At 31.7% G+C, this 18,139-nt stretch overlaps 2 protein-coding genes across 2 annotated transcripts; both read left to right on the top strand.

The window, feature by feature from the left end:
* The first annotated feature begins 2,661 nt into the window (after nt 1–2,661).
* Nucleotides 2,662–6,026, top strand: RpL29 (ribosomal protein L29). The gene is made up of 4 exons (XM_088242806.1): nt 2,662–2,690; nt 2,881–2,935; nt 4,395–4,459; nt 5,782–6,026. The coding sequence occupies exons 2-4, from the start codon at nt 2,899–2,901 to the stop codon at nt 5,899–5,901; spliced, it is 222 nt and encodes a 73-aa protein (XP_088098932.1). The 5' UTR covers nt 2,662–2,690; nt 2,881–2,898; the 3' UTR covers nt 5,902–6,026.
* Nucleotides 6,027–8,452: 2,426 nt separating this feature from the next.
* LOC148284027 (sodium-dependent nutrient amino acid transporter 1-like) lies at nt 8,453–17,463 on the top strand. Its single transcript, XM_088242801.1, has 13 exons — nt 8,453–8,785; nt 9,614–9,869; nt 10,740–10,959; nt 11,299–11,342; nt 12,266–12,413; nt 12,911–12,989; nt 13,104–13,207; nt 13,621–13,813; nt 14,651–14,827; nt 14,939–15,038; nt 15,232–15,408; nt 15,566–15,657; nt 16,563–17,463. The coding sequence occupies exons 1-13, from the start codon at nt 8,453–8,455 to the stop codon at nt 16,740–16,742; spliced, it is 2,103 nt and encodes a 700-aa protein (XP_088098927.1). The 3' UTR covers nt 16,743–17,463.
* Nucleotides 17,464–18,139: the final 676 nt, after the last annotated feature.

Raw genomic sequence — 18,139 nt, forward strand, 5'->3', positions numbered from 1 at the left:
CAGAGATGAAGAACTGTTTATAGAAGTCGCATCTAAAGGGCTTATCAACTGTCTGTGTGAATCCAGTCCTTATTTACAAAAAATTGTACTAACTCGAAATATTGTAAGTAAAACGATGCGAATGACGTTATAAATTTTTATTTATTAATATTACTGGAAGTATTGAATAATGTTTAAATTTCTCTCAACACATACCAACACTTGTACTGTACGGGCGTTCTTTAAACCCTGTCACATCCGAAACCACGATGATCAGTATGGGCAAGAAGACATACTAGCATATTTAAATAATATTTAGAACGAAGAAAATTTAAAAAAATTAAATATTTAAAAAAACAGATGGTTGCTTACTTCTGCAGGAGAGAAGCGAGGGGGCCGCGGCCGTGCGGTTGACAGTGTATCAGGCTCCCTCCTCCCCGTTTCTCCCCATCAGGAGTAAGCAACAATTTGTCTTACATCTCTTCGTCAGGACACCTATCAAACCAACTTGCAAAACCCACCATACACCTTCACCGTAGTTGTTGCACAAAAATATAAAACCAACATGCCATGCATTTTAAAAAGCAACTATTGCATGCACTGAAATAAGTAGACATAGAAAAGTCAATAAGTAATTCTTATTCTTAGAGCCCGTGGGGGTCAGCGCCATTCAAGTTCTTGACGGCACTGCGACCTGTGAAGATCTATTGTGACAGGTCCCCGTGAGTCCCGGTAAGTGGTTATTAAAACATTTAGTAAAATCTTTGACCACAAAGTAAATGCTTTCAATGTTAATAATAATAAAATCAACGTGTTCACTACACTCATTTCAATACACTTGAAATCCTCTAATGCCATTTAAAGCTTTTATTAGCATAAAATTCCAAGTACAGTTCTAAATTGTTTTCTGATAAAAACCTCCAAAGCAGCATCAGCAATTAATTTAGTTTGTGGGCTGTATGAATATTCCGATTCTTTTAGAGAGCCACACGACTGTCGACGTCACTCGTGCGAGCCAAACGCAGATTTAAAACTAATGTGCCTTATATGCAATTAAAGAATTGCTGTGATGATAAAATACAATTTGAAACGACGTTTTAATATAAAACATACTGACTATAATACTCGTTAGCCTGAACATCTGATTTACAAAAAAATAAAAATTCATTAATTGACGGCCAGGGGTGCTATTCTGAACCGCCCTCGTGTATTTTGTATGTAAATACACGAGATAATACGGCCGCGAGAGCGTTTGGAATACCACCCCAGGGTGCATATACTATTGTGGTCCGTTCAGGAACTGAACAGGATCCCGCAGGGCTAAAAGAAAGTACTTGGCGAGCCAAATCTGGCCGCCAATTGCCGATCGCTGCTCTAAAGTATCACCCTTCCATATTTGCGTTTGTAATGGGCTGCAATAGGATTTTTGGAAATTAGGCGTATGAAAAATATTTATAATAAACCTGGAGTTGCAACCGAAATAGCACAAATTTGGCTTTACCGAAAACCAGTCTGTATGGATCTCACTTGGACCGTCCGTACTATGATCAAATATTTAATTATTTTAATGATCAAATTGACAGTATTACTTTTAAAAAGTCCATGTATTTGATCAATGAGGAAGTCCAGTGCAACGGGAAATCGGATATAAAAAATGTTTACTTACGTGCGGTAAAGGCAAAGTTTCTCGAAAATGTATAAAAAAATTCACAATGATATTGATGAAAATGAACTACTTTAAATGACGAGTTCTCCGAAATCAACCAATGGCTGAGTGTTGTGATACATTTCCGGTTACCAATCAGGACAACTCACCGTAGAGAACTTGAGATGTCGCAGGCGAAGTAATTTCAAAATCAGAAATCTTCAAAAAATCATAGCGCTGATACATAAAAATGTTTTTTGCATTGATAGTCGTGCCATAATACCAAATCTGGATTATTACTTTTAATAGTTTAACTCCACAATTGCAGTATACCCGGTAATTTACATTTAAAAGTTAAGGCGGGAAAAGACGATAAATTGCAAGCATTGCATCTGTTTCATTGGCAGAGCTTCCATTCCTCATTCTGGCGAACTTTAAAAACTAAACAAAGGTTTATCTGAAACAGTTGTTTTATATTACAATGTTACAATTACATTTCATTACAATATATAAATATTAGTCAAACCTGAGTCCATTTTCGAAATGTGCAATTTATTTATTTAAAGTATAATGTATTTACATTAATTTTACAGCAATAAAATATATAATAACCATATGAATCTGCAGTGTACCTATTAAGATTTGTAGATAATTTGTGTATTCATAAATCAATCACAAAATGGAAAGTTATCAATCTAAATTTAAAGACATAGATGCGACTCAAGTATATCATACAAAGCATATATTGGCGCAAAGATGCACAGAAGAGTGAGTTTTTAAATATATAATATACCAATAACATTTTTTATTACTAATCATCAGGCACCAAGTTCATTTAAAATTTGAGGAGAGCATTAACTATAAGTACTTCAATTATCTTTTCGGTGGTAATTACCTATATTACTAAATTTTACACTTCCTTTTATTTCGCCCAATATACAATTCAAATTTTGCGATCATTTCAGTTTTTCTATGGCGTTGGGTCATTTTTGTCTACTTCAACAACAAATATTGTCTGTGCTCTATGCTCCGAATTTCTTTTCCGGTTTTATAATCTGTCAAGAAGGCAAGTTGATTGTCATATTGAAGTTAATTTTGAATTATTTATTTAATCGGTCTTCAGAATCGTTCGAATATACGATATTCTGCATATGTATTCGTCCTACCGACTCGATGACCGTTTATTTTCCGTAAATCTAGTGAATTAAGTGCTCTGTGTTTTCACTGTGGTATAACCTAAAATATTTGTGTTACAGGAATTCTACTCGTTCGAGATGGCCAAGTCAAAAAATCACACAAATCATAACCAAAGTGAGTACATTATTCGTAATTTCATATCAGTTTATTAGTGTAGCGATTCGTAAATTATTTATAGTAAAGAAAACATTGAACACTCCAATGACAGCCGTATTTACATGATGTATTTTACGGCCTTTATTCTTTTCTCACGACTTTTCTGTGCGGTTTTTTACTTTTCGCATTTTCTGTTGTTTATTTTGTTTGATTTTTTCATCTTAATTTTGATTGCCATTTAAACTCCTTCACTCCTGCTACTGGTGTCAGCTCAACATGTCATGGCCAATTTTTTCATAGTTACTAAATCCTAAATGATCTGTATTTTATTTTTCAATTAAAATCCATTAGGTTTAATATGAAAAGTATGCTAAAAAAGAACAATGCTAGTTAGGTTTCCTTGTAAAAAATACAATTCGGGATTTCGAAAAAAGTATTTTTTTAAATATCAAGAATTAAAAATACTTTTAAAAAATGTTCACTATCATAATATATACTATATTACTATTATGCATCGTTAAATTAATGTTTTTTTTTTTACTATGTTGTTTCGGTAAAAAAAAACTTATAGTTCATTTTTCTGCAACTGCATAAGTATCCTAAGATATGGTGCTCCTGAACTACATTGCTACATATACATGTGAATGTACCTTCCAAAAACCTGAGACAGAATCAGGTTTTTCCCAAAGAACGCCATCAACTTAATTACATTTTACTCTTCTTTACTCAGAATCTTCAGATAGTATGCTATCAAAAAACTTCCAATATAACTGTCTTATAATTCTTTCTGTCTCAATTCATACCTTATATTTCATAGATTTTCATGGTCGTATAGATTGCATCATGAGTTTTCTGGGTTATTATGCATTCTTTAAAGCAAATTATTTCCTATTTCATAAGGTTTTAAAACATTATTTTTTATTCAAAAAATAAATCAGAAATATTTGCACTCTTTTTATTTACACAAATATTTCAATTTTGGGGACCATTTTCAATGAGTTGTAAATAACTCGCTTTTAGAAAATGGCAATGAGTGGTTTGAACCTCAGACCCCCGATCCGTGAGTCCACGACACTAGCCACAGGACACATGTTTCCAAAACAAACATTTCAAGTTTTATTTGATCAAATTTTTAGTATTCTATTGAGTAATAATAATTCATGTCGTCCTCATGGTGTAGGGGTCAGCACGTTTGCCTACCATGCAAGAGGCATGGGTCCGATTCCCAACATGGTTGACTCAAAATATTGATTTAAAAAGTGTTGTTACATTAAAATATTTCATAGCCCCTTGCTGGCACCTGAATCGTAATACAAATCTTACCCTACCTTCAATGTAAGATAAATGATCAAGATACGCTGCGATTGGTGTTCCAATCCAGTGCCCTGTGTATCACTAATGGTGTGCATTGATGACATCTCATTACCCGATTGTTATTTGTTTTGATAAATACTTATGTATGTATTTATTTTTCTAGACCGAAAGGCCCACCGTAATGGCATCAAGCGGCCTCTGAAGTGCAGGTTCGAGTCTACCCTCGGGGTATGTGTATTTTAATAATAATAATAATATTTGGCTGATTTATATAGCGCCATTTTTGTGAAAAATCACCTCAAGGGCGCTTTAAATTGTATACTTAAACTTTCATTCTAACTAAACGAAAGTGACATATTATATTTTCTGATTTAAAATTGAGGTATGATAATCTTAAAGAAGTGAGATTTTAGTTGGGATCCGGATTTCGACAAGTTTTCCTCTTCTTGAATCAAATGCTGACCTAAGAGTAGATTTTCTTGGGCATGTATTTTCCCTAATACAACGGTCCGATAGGTATCTTGGAGCCATTTTAGAAGGGATTTGAATACTGTCCAACTAAGCTTCTATTTTATTCTCTCTGGGCTTTTTAACCAGTGCAAATCTCGAAGATGTTGTGAGATGTAAGAATACCACATAACAAATTTTGTGTTTTCAAATTATATTCCCAGATAACTAACTACTAAAATCAACATAAATAAATAGAAATATTGCAGTTGAAAATCACTTTCTAAACAAATATTTTAAGTTGATTTTACCATGAATCGAATCCAGGACCTCAAGCATGGTAGGCGAACATGCCAACCACTATCCTACGAGGGCGGAGTTTTCTCCACTTAATTTCTTTTTTTGGGATTTTTACCTGAGAGTAGCCTCCGAGTGGAAAATACTCATCCAGGATTCTGGTTCTATTTTACACACAACTGTATTCTTCATCTGCCGGGATACAGATTCACAAACAACAAATATAATAAGACAGTGAGTCAGCTCTAATTTCCAATTAATCATATATGTTGTGGGCAAATTTACATTCGTGTTAATGTTGAAAAAACTACACATTCATTGCACACCATAAGACAACGCTAGCATTTAACATACAATGTTTCTTTCAATGCCGATTTGTTAGAAACAGTAGAAGTAAAGCAAAGATTCAACTTTTAGTTTTGCTTACCACTATTATGTTTATAGATATTCCAATAAAGACAGATTAATATTTCTTAGTACAAGAGTCATTAAATTTGTATGTAGCCAAAACGACTGCTGATACTATTTTGATAGAATCCGAGTAATGTATTGGATATAAATTAACTTGCAAAATGGAGGCTTTAAATTTTTAGAGCGGGGTTTAAACCTCGATCCTCTGAATGTGACACTACCACTAGACCACAATCCTGTTCCATCTATCTTTATAAAATATCCCTGTTTGTTAGTAAAAGTTTGCGACATATTTCAAAATATTGTTAGATTGTAATCTATCAAAATATCCAATGTTATTGAACATTTCAATGTTGGTATTATTTTTTCTTAATTAGTATTATTTTCGATTTTAGATGGATGCCAAGTTCTTGAGAAACCAGAGGTTCTCCAAGAAGCACAACTTGAAGCCCGCAGAACAGAAGAAGAAGGCAGAAGAGAATGCGGCCAAGAGACAAGAACAGAAGAAACCTTAGACAATAAGATTAATAAACAAACTCTTGTGAATATCTCGTATTTACATGAACATACCTGATATTGTATACATTACAATGTGATCACATTGATCTTTGTTCATGAAAATATAAAATACTTGCACTCATTTTGTTTTTATTTATTGCCTACGATTATTTTTTTTTTATTTTTAAATAAAAATTAAATGTTTATTTGTAATTCACCAAAATACATTATGTGGTCGAATTAACAATACTGGGAAACCCCTATATATATACAGGATTTTCTTTAAACCCTGTCACATCCGAATCCACGATGATCAGTATGAGCAAGAAGACATATTGGCACATTAAAATAAATTTTTAGAATGAAAAAAATTCAATTTCAAAAAAAGCAAATGGTTGCTACTTCTGCAGGGAAGAAACAAGGAGGGGGAGTCTGATACTGCACCACGCTCCCCTCACTTCTCCCCTCACTTCTCCTCACACTTCTCCCCTCACTTCTCCCCTGCAGAAGTAAGCAACCATTTGTTATTTTTACAAATTTTCTTCTTTCTAAATATTTTTTTTAATATGTCTTCTAGCCCATACTGATCATCATGGTTTTGGATGTGACAGGGTTTAAAGAACACCTATATTTATATATTAATTTTAAATCTTATGGCATATTCTTATGTGTGTTTTAATAAGCATTCTTATGTGTGAGATAAGACAGACAGACTTTTTTTGCGGAACAATAATTACCTCCATCACTGCGTGCGGTCTTTAGCAGCCACATTGTCCTCATATAACCACGCATGGACAAAACCTTGTCACAATAGTGATTTGCTCGTGAATGTGTCACTCCCACACATTTTTTCTACCAAAAATGGAGGCAGAAAAAAACATATTTATTATTTAGTTCATTCTTTAACAATTCCAATACATCTTGGTATAAAATGAGTAATAATTTTCATTTACTCTGCAGCGTTCCATGCTGTCGAGGCGGTTCACGGAACTGGGACAAGACAATATTTTCCTATCTATTGTATTGTCCACATGTAAATGGCCCTCAAGTATCCTTGGCGCCGCATGAAGTAAATTCATAAGTATTAATATGAGTGGAACCAGAAAAATCATGACGCACAAATGGACTGAATTCCAACAGAGATTTAAATAACATAAATCGTAGTTCCTTTAAAACAGTAACAATTAAATATTTCAAATGTTTAGATTACATACTACACAGGTATTTTTTAAACAAAACTTATGCATCCATTTCAATCCAAATACTAGATCTATCATTCGTAGACAATTTGCTCCAACTTCACACATAGGTTATAGAAATTCATTAATTTTTTTCACCAAAGTGACAAAACCATCACTGGTAATAAAAAAATGTACTTTGGGTCTTTGATAATGTTAATTTGATAATGTTTGATGGTCAACATTAAATATTTATTAAATGGTTAGGGTAAGGTTTATTTTTATACCCTTCAATACTTTATTGTAAAATATATTTTATTTATTTATGTGACTCACCGCTGTTTCTACAATAATTTTAATTTGAATGTACTGACAAAAGTATAACTCAGCAGATTGTTTCTTACAACATTTTCTATGCAAGTACCACAATGAAGAAAAAAAGGTTGTTTAGTATTAATTTACATTGTAATCTTGCAACTCCGATAATTAAAATTGTTACATTGTATCGTGGGTAGAATGTTATTCGCACATCCTTTCATTCGTTTTCAACAAGAGTATTGTCATTAAAATAGTATTTTTTCAAAGTGTAATTGCATTAAAATTATTTTTAATATTCAGAAAACCATTGCTAATTCTTTTAAAGAGTGAAAAACGTTTACACTGTTAATTTGTTATGGCGGTAAGAGTTTATGTTCAAATAATTTTACTTAGTCAAATGTATGAATGTTTTAATACTAGCCATATGGCACAGAATACCACATATGGTCAATTCTCGTTTTATTTGCATGAGTAAATTTTGAAAAGATTTGTTTTGCAATAACGTAAATGTCACAAAGGATTCATTATTTCAAAAGATATAAATAGATCACTCTTATCATATTCTAAATGAAATATTCTCCTGTGAAATTAGAAAACAAAAATACTAATTCCGGTGTCCATACAAAATATTTTTGTTTCTTTGTCCATAAAAAAAAACTAATAGATGTTACATGAAAATGCATTCTGCTTGTAACTCTTTTTCTAGATAAAATGATTTTTAAATTACACATACACCATCATTTTACTATGTATATGTAGGAGGTATCTTCAAAAAGCATCGGACCATATTTTTTATTGGCAAAACAAATAACGCTTTGAGGGCGGAGCTTAGATTATACATTTGTAGGTATACCTAGTGCGCATGCTCAATTTTTTTCACGACCACAGCGCCACTCAGTCGCTGCCACGCCATTGAAGAGTGAGCACGTGTACGCTATTGTCGTCGGATTTTAGTTTTAACAAAATGACAGAAAATGTTTAACAACATTACTGCATCAAATTCTGTTTAAAGCTTGGGGATTCTCAAGTGCAAACTATCCACAAAATTAAAAAAGTGTTTAGGGACGAAGCAATGGGCACCACACAGATAAAGGAGTGGTATAACCACTTCAAAGATGGCCGCTCATCAGTGGAGAGTGAAGCACGATCCGGTTGGCCTTCAACATACAAAACTGATATTGTCATTGATCAAGTAAGGATTCAGGTCATGCAGGATCGTCAAATAACGATCAGAGAACTTGCTGATGAAGTGAGCATTAGTGTTGGATCCATTCATTCCATTTTAACTGAAGATTTGGCCCTCAGAAGGGTCTCAGCAAAATTTGTGCCAAAGTTGCTGACAATTGAGCAGAAGCAACTTCGTGTGGAGATTGCACAGGACATGCTGGAGACTGTGATGCTCCCTGTGATTTCTGGCTTTTTCCCCAGCTGAAAATGCCTTTGAAAGGGACCAGATTTCAGACCAGGGAAGACATCATGAACATTGCGACGGACCACCTGCGCGCCATACCAAAAGAGTCTTTCCAGCGTTGCTTCCGGCAGTGGCAGAACTGTTGGGAGAAGTGTGTAGCAGCTCAAGGGGACTACTTTGAAGAGGATTAGTGTCATTTAATTATATCTCAATGAATGTTGTTTTTATCAATAAAAGTCAAATACTTTTTGAACCGACCTCGTATATATAGAATCAGGTTGTGGTCCCGTGCTTAGTGTCATAGACTCGCAAATCAAAGGTATGTGCTTCGAACTCCATTCTGCCATAACTTGATTCTTATTTACTAATAGTACGTTACTTGAAAATTTGTTGAAAATTCCCCCTAAAATTGAAACATTGGGTAAATCGTAAGAATGCAAATGATTATTTTTTTATAACACTTTTGTCCCAACATAACAGAAAAATGAAACCGGTGAAGGAACATCTACTGAACAGAGGAGGAAGAAGCTTTCTCGAAAAAGAATCCGAACGGAATCCGCTGAACCCGTAGAAGAAAATGTATTTATCGGGACTGTGGTAATTATTAATACAAATTTTCAGACATAAATTGTATTCCCAGTTTTATTTTTAATTTTAAATCAAATTGATTATTAAAAATGTAAGTATGTTTAAAAATATTGGCTAGTTGGCAGTAGCATTTTCGCTTTTATACTCCTCAATTAATCTACCAATGCAATACCTTATGTAGCATAAGGAACAAGCGAGGGTAAGACTTATTAATTGCTCAATTTATGTTTCAAGGATATTCCGGATGATCGGCCAACATGGTCCCATAACCTAGAGTTCCTGATGTCGTGTATCGCGATGTCAGTTGGCTTAGGAAATATATGGCGCTTTCCTTTCACCGCCTATGAGAACGGTGGTGGAGCCTTCTTAGTTCCTTATCTGATTGTTCTGGTTTTTGTTGGGAAACCAATGTACTATTTGGAAATGATTCTAGGACAGTTTTCTGGAAGGAATCCAATTCGAGTGTGGGCCATTTCACCCGCTATGACAGGTGATTTTATTTATGAGATTTGTTTAAGTAGCTTTTTAAAATCAATATCAGGATAAGTGTTAACACCTCGGCAAAGGCAGATTGTGTTCCAAAACAAGTCGGCTTTGATTTAGTTATTCAGTCTTCTTAACTTTTTAAATTTAATTCAGTAAATATTATGGTTGCGAAAAGCATAATCATATTCACCAATAGACATTATGGAGAATCAACTATGTAAATATGTAGTTTTAAATAAAAATTAAACATAAATTGTATATATTGGGGACTTGAATAAGTGCTCGCTGCTTATTCGTGAAAATTAATGCTGTATTTTTAAAAAATTGTAAAGAACATGTCATTGAAAGTATTGTCCATTGCTAACGACTACTTTCTCCCATCTTTCTGGCAGTTTACGAATACCATCTCAAAAGAACAACTCATCTTCTAAAGTTATCCACGAATCGAGCCATTTTTTGGCATCTTCATAAGAATGGAAGTGCTGCTCAGTCAGGCCATGAGTCATCGATCGGAACAAGTGATAATCGAAAAGAGGAATATCCGGTAAATACGGCGGGTGGGGTAAGACTACCCAGTGAAATTCCCCGCAAATACTATTTTATTGGCACGAAATTCAACATGTTTAACACTATGAAAAAATATTTAAGCTAGCTGTAGTATTGCCCAATGTAAAAAGGCTAAGCTAACACCCTGTGTTGGGAAACACCGAGAACTTATTCAAGTCCCTATTATTTTAGTTTTTGAGTAAGAGTGAGATTCATTTTGTTGATGGTGGACAAATTTAAATGAAAAGATTTCATTATTCAATTTATAAGTAGCACAAATTGAGTTCTTTAAACATAGTAAATATACATTATTAAACATTGTTTATAGGTGTGGGATATGGTCAGTTAGTAGCAACATTCTCCATAGTCACATATTATGTGTCACTAATGGCTTTAACAATCTTCTACATGCTACAATCTTTTAATCTCGAACTACCTTGGGCTACCTGCATAGAGGAATGGGGACCTAATTGTTACTCAGCTTCTACCAGGAATGGTAGCTATCATGATAACAAGAATAAAACAAGCAGCTCTGAGTTTTATTTCACGTAATATATATATTTTATTTATTTAATTATTAATTTGACAATATTCTATTTTTCAAAACACCCTGCTTACTCTGTAGGACCTCTGTCCTGTGTTGATTTTGAATAAAAGAAATTTACAAGCTTAAACAATATTTCAATCAATAAAGATACATCTATTAAACAAATCAAATTCATAAATAAAACACATAAACAGAGCCTTACAACCAGATTCCCTCATCCTTAAAAAATGTGCTAAACAAAATCTCTTTGATAATGTATTATGAGATCTTTTAAATCTTGTGTTTTAAATTTGTGCTAAAATTGAGTAAACAAATATGTTAATAAAAAAAAACATTTTAGGAAATCTGTACTTGGGCAGTATGACAACATTACAAATGGAATTGGTGAGTGTAGCACATTATTTATTTTAAATTAAAGTACTTTACTTGGAATGGCTACAGCAGTTATTTTACAAAAAAATAAACAGGTTGTGGTAACTGTGATGTGATTTTTATGTACCATTCTATGCAAATGTTTGAAAAATGAAAAATACCTAAATATAATTTTTTGATGATGGGCAGAAATGTAATTTTTACAGAGTAGGGTCAGCTGGGGAACAATGTAACATGGGATACACTATAACAGTAATAATATTTCCCTTATTTTTCTTCATTGCAACATTGTTTTTTTCTACTGCAAATGATAATTCAATATCTGCTCATTTAATAACAGTATTTACGATTTTTGTAGTAATTGCAAAAAAAAAGATTTTGTTGGTGTGAAATGATGATTTTAAAAAATAAGTCATTTCATTGCTATTCTGAAATAGTTAAGCATTTGTAAGTAAATGTATTTTCTATTTAATTTATTGCATATAAAGCCATTGAATAGGTCAAAAAAGCTTGCCAGTTATTCTAATCAAGCATTGAAATTGAAAGCAAATCATGTATATACCCTCTGGGCCCCCCCCAGATTTGGTGTACAGTGTAACAAGTAAGTAAATATCACTTATATTATAATTTATTAGTAAATTATATATTGTTTCTTTTTAGCAAAGTCAGGGTAAAGGGTAAACTATTTATTTACTGAAAAAAAGTGTTTACTAAATAAACATAGATTTTTTTAAAATTAAAAATAAATAAATTGATCCACTGTTCCACATCTGACCCTTCATTATGTATATAAAGTGATTACTTCAACTAACAACTTAGGGAAATGTCATTACGAAGCCTTATAAATGGCTATGATTCCATTTTCCCTTCACAAATTGGCTCTCCATCTCTGTTGAAATATCTCTTAACTAATCATCCTATATTTGTGTTCTCAGGTTATCCAGATTGGCGCTTGGCTTGTTGTTTACTATTTTCATGGTTTTTCATATTTCTTGTCATGATGAACGGAGTAAAAAGTTCGGGAAAGGCGTCCTATTTCTTGGCCCTTTTTCCTTATGTTATTATGATTACACTTCTCATCAAGTATGTAGAAAATTCCAATACTTTAAAAAAAATATAAAAATTATAAAACATTCAAATTAGTTGGTGAAATTTATCGAGAAATGTTCATTGTAATTTCATAAAATTTTATTCAATTAAATAACAGGTTGATACTTTAATCCACTAAGTTTTACACAGTAAACTCTTGTCATTAGTAAAGTCTTGTTATTTGTAACAAAAATTGACAAAGACCAAAAATTCTAATAATAATTCCTGAAATAAGTTTTAAGAAAGTACCTTCTAATACATTTACAAAACCCCCTACTTAACCTTCTACTACTAACTAATGAGGTTGCGAAGACATGAAATTGCTCTATGAAACTATGAGGATTTGAATATCGTCAAACTGTTATTTGTAAAAAAAAATATTAAAAAATGTAACATCTGACATCTCTTAATATCTGATAATCTTAAGAAATGAAATTATTGTCACATCTCTAGTACTTATAGGTATTAATAAGTTGAATTTATTATTTAAGGGTTGCCACATTAGATGGCGCATTGGAAGGAATCAGGTTTTTTATTGAACCAGATTGGCATCAGTTGTACAGTCCTAAGGTATAAAAGTATACGTAATCTAATTTTACATTTTAAAAGATAAATAATAAATTGTATATTCTCTTGATAAATATTTGTAATGTGTTCTAATTTATTTTTTATATATTTTATTAGGTTTGGTACGCAGCAGTGACCCAAGTTTTCTTCTCACTTACTGTTTGTATTGGAGCTATCATAATGTACTCGTCTTTCAACAAATTTAAGCAAAATATATACAGGTACGGATGCATCTCGAGTGAAAAAAAAATCTCACTCCGGAATATGTCATTTGTTTTATGTCATTGCATATTAAATAATTCTTTATAAATAGAAACATTTATGGAAATATACTCTGAATATTGATCAAAGATCTTTCCCTTAATCAAAATATCCCTTTCTTATTAAGTCAGGAGCCATGGCGCAGTTGGTGTTTTAACTGTGAAACTAACCAGTTGCAAGAAAAAAGTCCAAGAAAGATTTTTGTCTCAATTTGGTGTTATGGTGTATTTTTCATTACTTCCATCCATATCCTCTCTTTCCCACCTGCTGACAAGCCTCTTAAATATAGGCTTAGTGGGCCCCTTTAAAAAAAATATTTATAATAATAATTTATTGCATGTATTTATTTGCATACATCTATTTAATTTTACAGGGATGCTATCATCGTGGTAGGCCTCGACACATTTACAAGCCTCTTAGCTGGAGTCACTATATTTGGAATCCTCGGTAACTTAGCTCATGAGAAGAATGTTACTAACATAAGAGATGTGATCGGAAGTGGTGGAAATAGTCTCGCTTTCATATCATATCCCGATGCCATAGCTAAATTTGATAAATTTCCACAGGTAACAAGCGTTTCTTACCTTATGCCTTATGATTTAAAATAAATTATAAAAACATAGAAATGTACAAATCAAACATACAAAAAATTCTAAAAAAATTACAGATGTATGTCAGTGAATGTTGAGAATGAGTGTTCAATATTTTGGAAGAGCGTATTAAGCTCTCAAGGGCAAAAACTATTTTCAAGAGAGGAGTTAAAGACTGGATTTTCCTTAAAGGGAGGGATTTGAGTGGGAAACTCCTTGAAGATTTTCTGAATTTTTGTGTTTGCCGTTTCCCATATTGATTTGCCATATATTTCTTTTTTTAAATGATTATTATGTTTCTGATCCTATAATATTTATGGTGATATACTCGTATGTCTGTCAACTAATTACTCGTCCCAACTCAAGACGGGACTTTTAGTCCCATGGTGTTGGGAGTATGTCTCAAAAAATGTGTAATAAACTACTTAGTAATAACTACTTACTAAGTAAATAAATGTCATCATAGGCCTCAAATTTTTAAGCTCTTTGATTTTTGCTACATAGGTACATATTTATATATGTCATCATCGAACCCTTATCCACACAGAATGGTGCATAGGGCACTGCATTATTCATTCAAATGCCGTGTATTTCAATAAGATTTCAATCATCTATTACAGGAAGGTAAGGTGATTAGTATTAAGTTACCGTATAAACGAAATATTTTGATATAAAACCACCTTATAAACAAAAATTTCATCGCCCAGGACCTCAAGCAAGGTTGGCGAACGTCCCAATCACTATATATGTTACGCATATTTATCATAAAAACGGAATTAGAGCCTAAGTTGTTTAACCAATTTTCTTTTCCAGATTTTCTCTGCACTTTTTTTTGCAATGTTGTGGATTTTGGGCCTTGGAAGTGCAGTATCATATCAAAGTTCTATAGTGACTGTTCTGGCTGACCGTTTCAAACAGTTTTCATATTGGAAGATTGCACTTCTATCATGCATCGTTACATTTATACCTGGACTCCTCTACATTACTCCTGTAACTTTTTCATAAATTATTATAACATTAATTTTGTGTATAAAATTTTGCTTTTCTATTGAAAACTGTACTATAAAAATATACTGTAAAACTTTTTTTTCTTATTTATAGGGTGGCCAACATATTTTGAATCTTGTAGATTACTTTGGAGGCACTTTTTTAGTTTTGGGACTGGCATTAGCGGAACTTATTGGAATCATTTGGATATATGGTAAATATGATACATTATTTATTTTTAAATGGGTGACTTTTTTTACTGTTCTAGAACTAATCAACATTTAAAAATCCTTTCTGAGAACAGGTCGAAACATAAAAAAAATCTTAAAAATTGTGAAAAACATCTATTAAAAATCAACCATCTGCTTCATTGTTAATGATACATTTTCGCTGTTTACATATTTCAGGACTGGAAGATTTTTGTGAAGATATCGAGTTTATGACCGGCAAGAAGGTATCATTCTACTTGCGATGGTGCTGGGGTATAATCACTCCATTTGTGATGACCTTTGTGTTCTTATACGCCTTGGCGAGTCTTGAGATGTTAAAATATATGAATAATGCATATCCAATAAGTGCATACAGTAAGGCCATGTTTTATGTCCCCATTTTTCATGTCCTAAATATTTGACTCAATTAAAATTATCTAGCATTTTTAAAATAAAAAAAAATAAAAAACAATGAATAATAATTTAATGGTTACATTTTAGCAGATAATTCTAACTGCTTGTAATTTTCCAGTTTCAGGTTGGGTGTTGGCGGCATTTGGCCTCATACAGTTACCTTTTTGGGGGGTTATAGTTTATATACAAAGGGAATCCAGTTCAATAAGGGTATGCTCTGCATGTTATTTTTCAAATATATTCATCAATCTCAAATTAAGTACAAGAAAATTTAAAAAAAATACTTTTGGTGTTGCAAGAAGATGATATTGTTAGTCAGTGATGTACACTTATTCATTTTTTCAATGATTTTTCATAAAACGTAGCGAAATAAATTATCAGTAAAATATTTTATATTATAGCAATTTAATGTAGTATTATTATTTTCAAGTGTATATTAAAAGGCGTTTAAACATTGAAAGGTGATGAATCTCACCTAAATCGATAAAAGTTTCAGCTCTTTTACTTTACAAAAGTCAACAAATGGATGAGTTGAGGAAATGTGGATGAATGGTGAATGTTACATAGTGTATAGAGTGTCTAGCCAGCCAGCCAGCCAATGTCAATGTTTGTTAATGCCTAGACTTCCATATTCCCTTCTCAAAAATCTTTCCATCTCTTTAGCAATAAATTTAAATCTTTTACTTAAGTTTTCAAAAAAGATTAGCTATGTGAACTTTCTTCATCCATTAAAAAAATAAAATAGATTGAATAATAATTAATAATGTTCTTTGTGCAATCTCACTGTTATAATAAATTATTTTAGAGTTCTTCTCATTAGGATAACCTGTTCTAAGGACTGTACTGTGTAATGTTCAATTTATTTCCTTTATTCACGTGTCATTATTTTATTATTTTATTTCTTCTATCCTTATACATTATGCATTAGACAGATTTTGTCTCCATTTTTTAAAGCTTCTTTATAACTATCAACTTAATTTTTTGTGGAGCACATTAAACAATTTGACAAAGAAATAATCCTTGCACCTTCGACCATCTTAGAGGGATGAATATTGATACATCAATTATTCTTTGCCCTTATTATATACCGTCTTAATGTTTTTATTCTGTTCCAGACGGTAAGGTCCTTATTTAGTCAGACATCGGGATGGGGTCCTAAGGATTCCAAAGTCTATTTGGAATGGATGATATTTAAGGATCAAGCAAAAAGAAAACGGGACACATTGAAGTTGGGTTTTATAAGGCATATTTTGTACTCACTCAATGGCTCCTATAGGAATTCTACCAATGAATAGAAGTGCCGCAAATTTTAATTAAGTATTTATTTAGATGTATGAATTTGAACCTATTTTATTCTCCTGGAATGAAGAGAACATGTGATTATTATTTAAAATAATGATTATGCTGGTGACATTATTATTTTAGCTCATTTTGTCCTGAAACTTTTTATACATATGTTTTTTCAAGTGAACAATTTTATGTCCGAATAATTTTAATATCGGACAGTTGGATATATTAGGTGCATTTTTTTTGTGTATTGAGCTCTTCTTAAAAAAAGTTGGTGTATTTAAAAACAAAAAGGCAATCTGAAAGACTATGCCATTGAGACTTATATTTTTTATTTATAAAATAATTATTTATAAAGTTAATCAATTACTGATTAAATTTTTATAAATTACAGTTTAATCTCATTGAATATTATTTCTGAACATTCAATTTCTTATAAACACCAGTAGGTTATTTCGTCTCACGTCAATGCTCGCGTCTTTTATAGATATGAAATAATTTAATTCATTCTGCTGTCAACCAAATCACTTTCTTTATCGAAGGACGTTGGTAATTTGTAATTGAAAATTAAAAAAGCTTAGTGTTTAATTTTAACAAAACAAGATTACAGAATATATTTTTATAGAAGGGCCCAGTACTGAAATTAATGGACTCTTATGAAAAATGTATACAGAGGCTTCCTAAAGTGGTACATGAAACACTTGATGATAATAATAAGAAAGTCAGAGCCATCTTTGCTTTATTTTTAATTGGAACAAAGACATCAATAATTTATATATTTTATCCAGCACAAAATCATTTTGTGCCATTTACACAGTTTTGTATTTTTGTAAGTTAAATTTTCTACAATAAATTATAATTTTATTTACTATTGGCCTCATGAAAATTTTATTTCTCGTTATTTAATATTACACAATTTTGAACCCAACAATATATTATTTATTGTAAGCATCAGAGTTAGTATTTCAATAATTGTAATTGTAAAACTTTTCTATCATTGTTTGGTATTTAAATTATATTACAAATTATATATCACCTGTATATTGTGTTGATTGAAAGAAATATACCATTGCTAATAAATATTTTATGGATTACTTGTGTACTGTTGTTATTTTATATGCTAAGATAGTACAGCGCATTTATAAATATCTCTAATATTTTAAAATAGCATAAATTCATTTCAATGTCTTTTGCTGTTCTAAAAATAAATGTATTTAATATTCTCTTTCCGTAAAAAGATCAATATCACATTACTTTAAAAGTAAGTGTGAAAAGTGATTTGTGTAATTTCAGTAAGTATTTTATTGAAAAGCATATATAAATGTTTTTCATTTACCAAAATCAAACTTCCTAATGCAATGTTCTAAAAGTAATTGAACACAATATGATGATATTTTTTTCTAAA

Source organism: Micrasema longulum, unplaced genomic scaffold, assembly GCF_059751315.1.
Source record: "Micrasema longulum isolate JH-2025_06_02 unplaced genomic scaffold, ASM5975131v1 h1tg000165l, whole genome shotgun sequence".
Lineage (NCBI taxonomy): Eukaryota > Metazoa > Arthropoda > Insecta > Trichoptera > Brachycentridae > Micrasema > Micrasema longulum.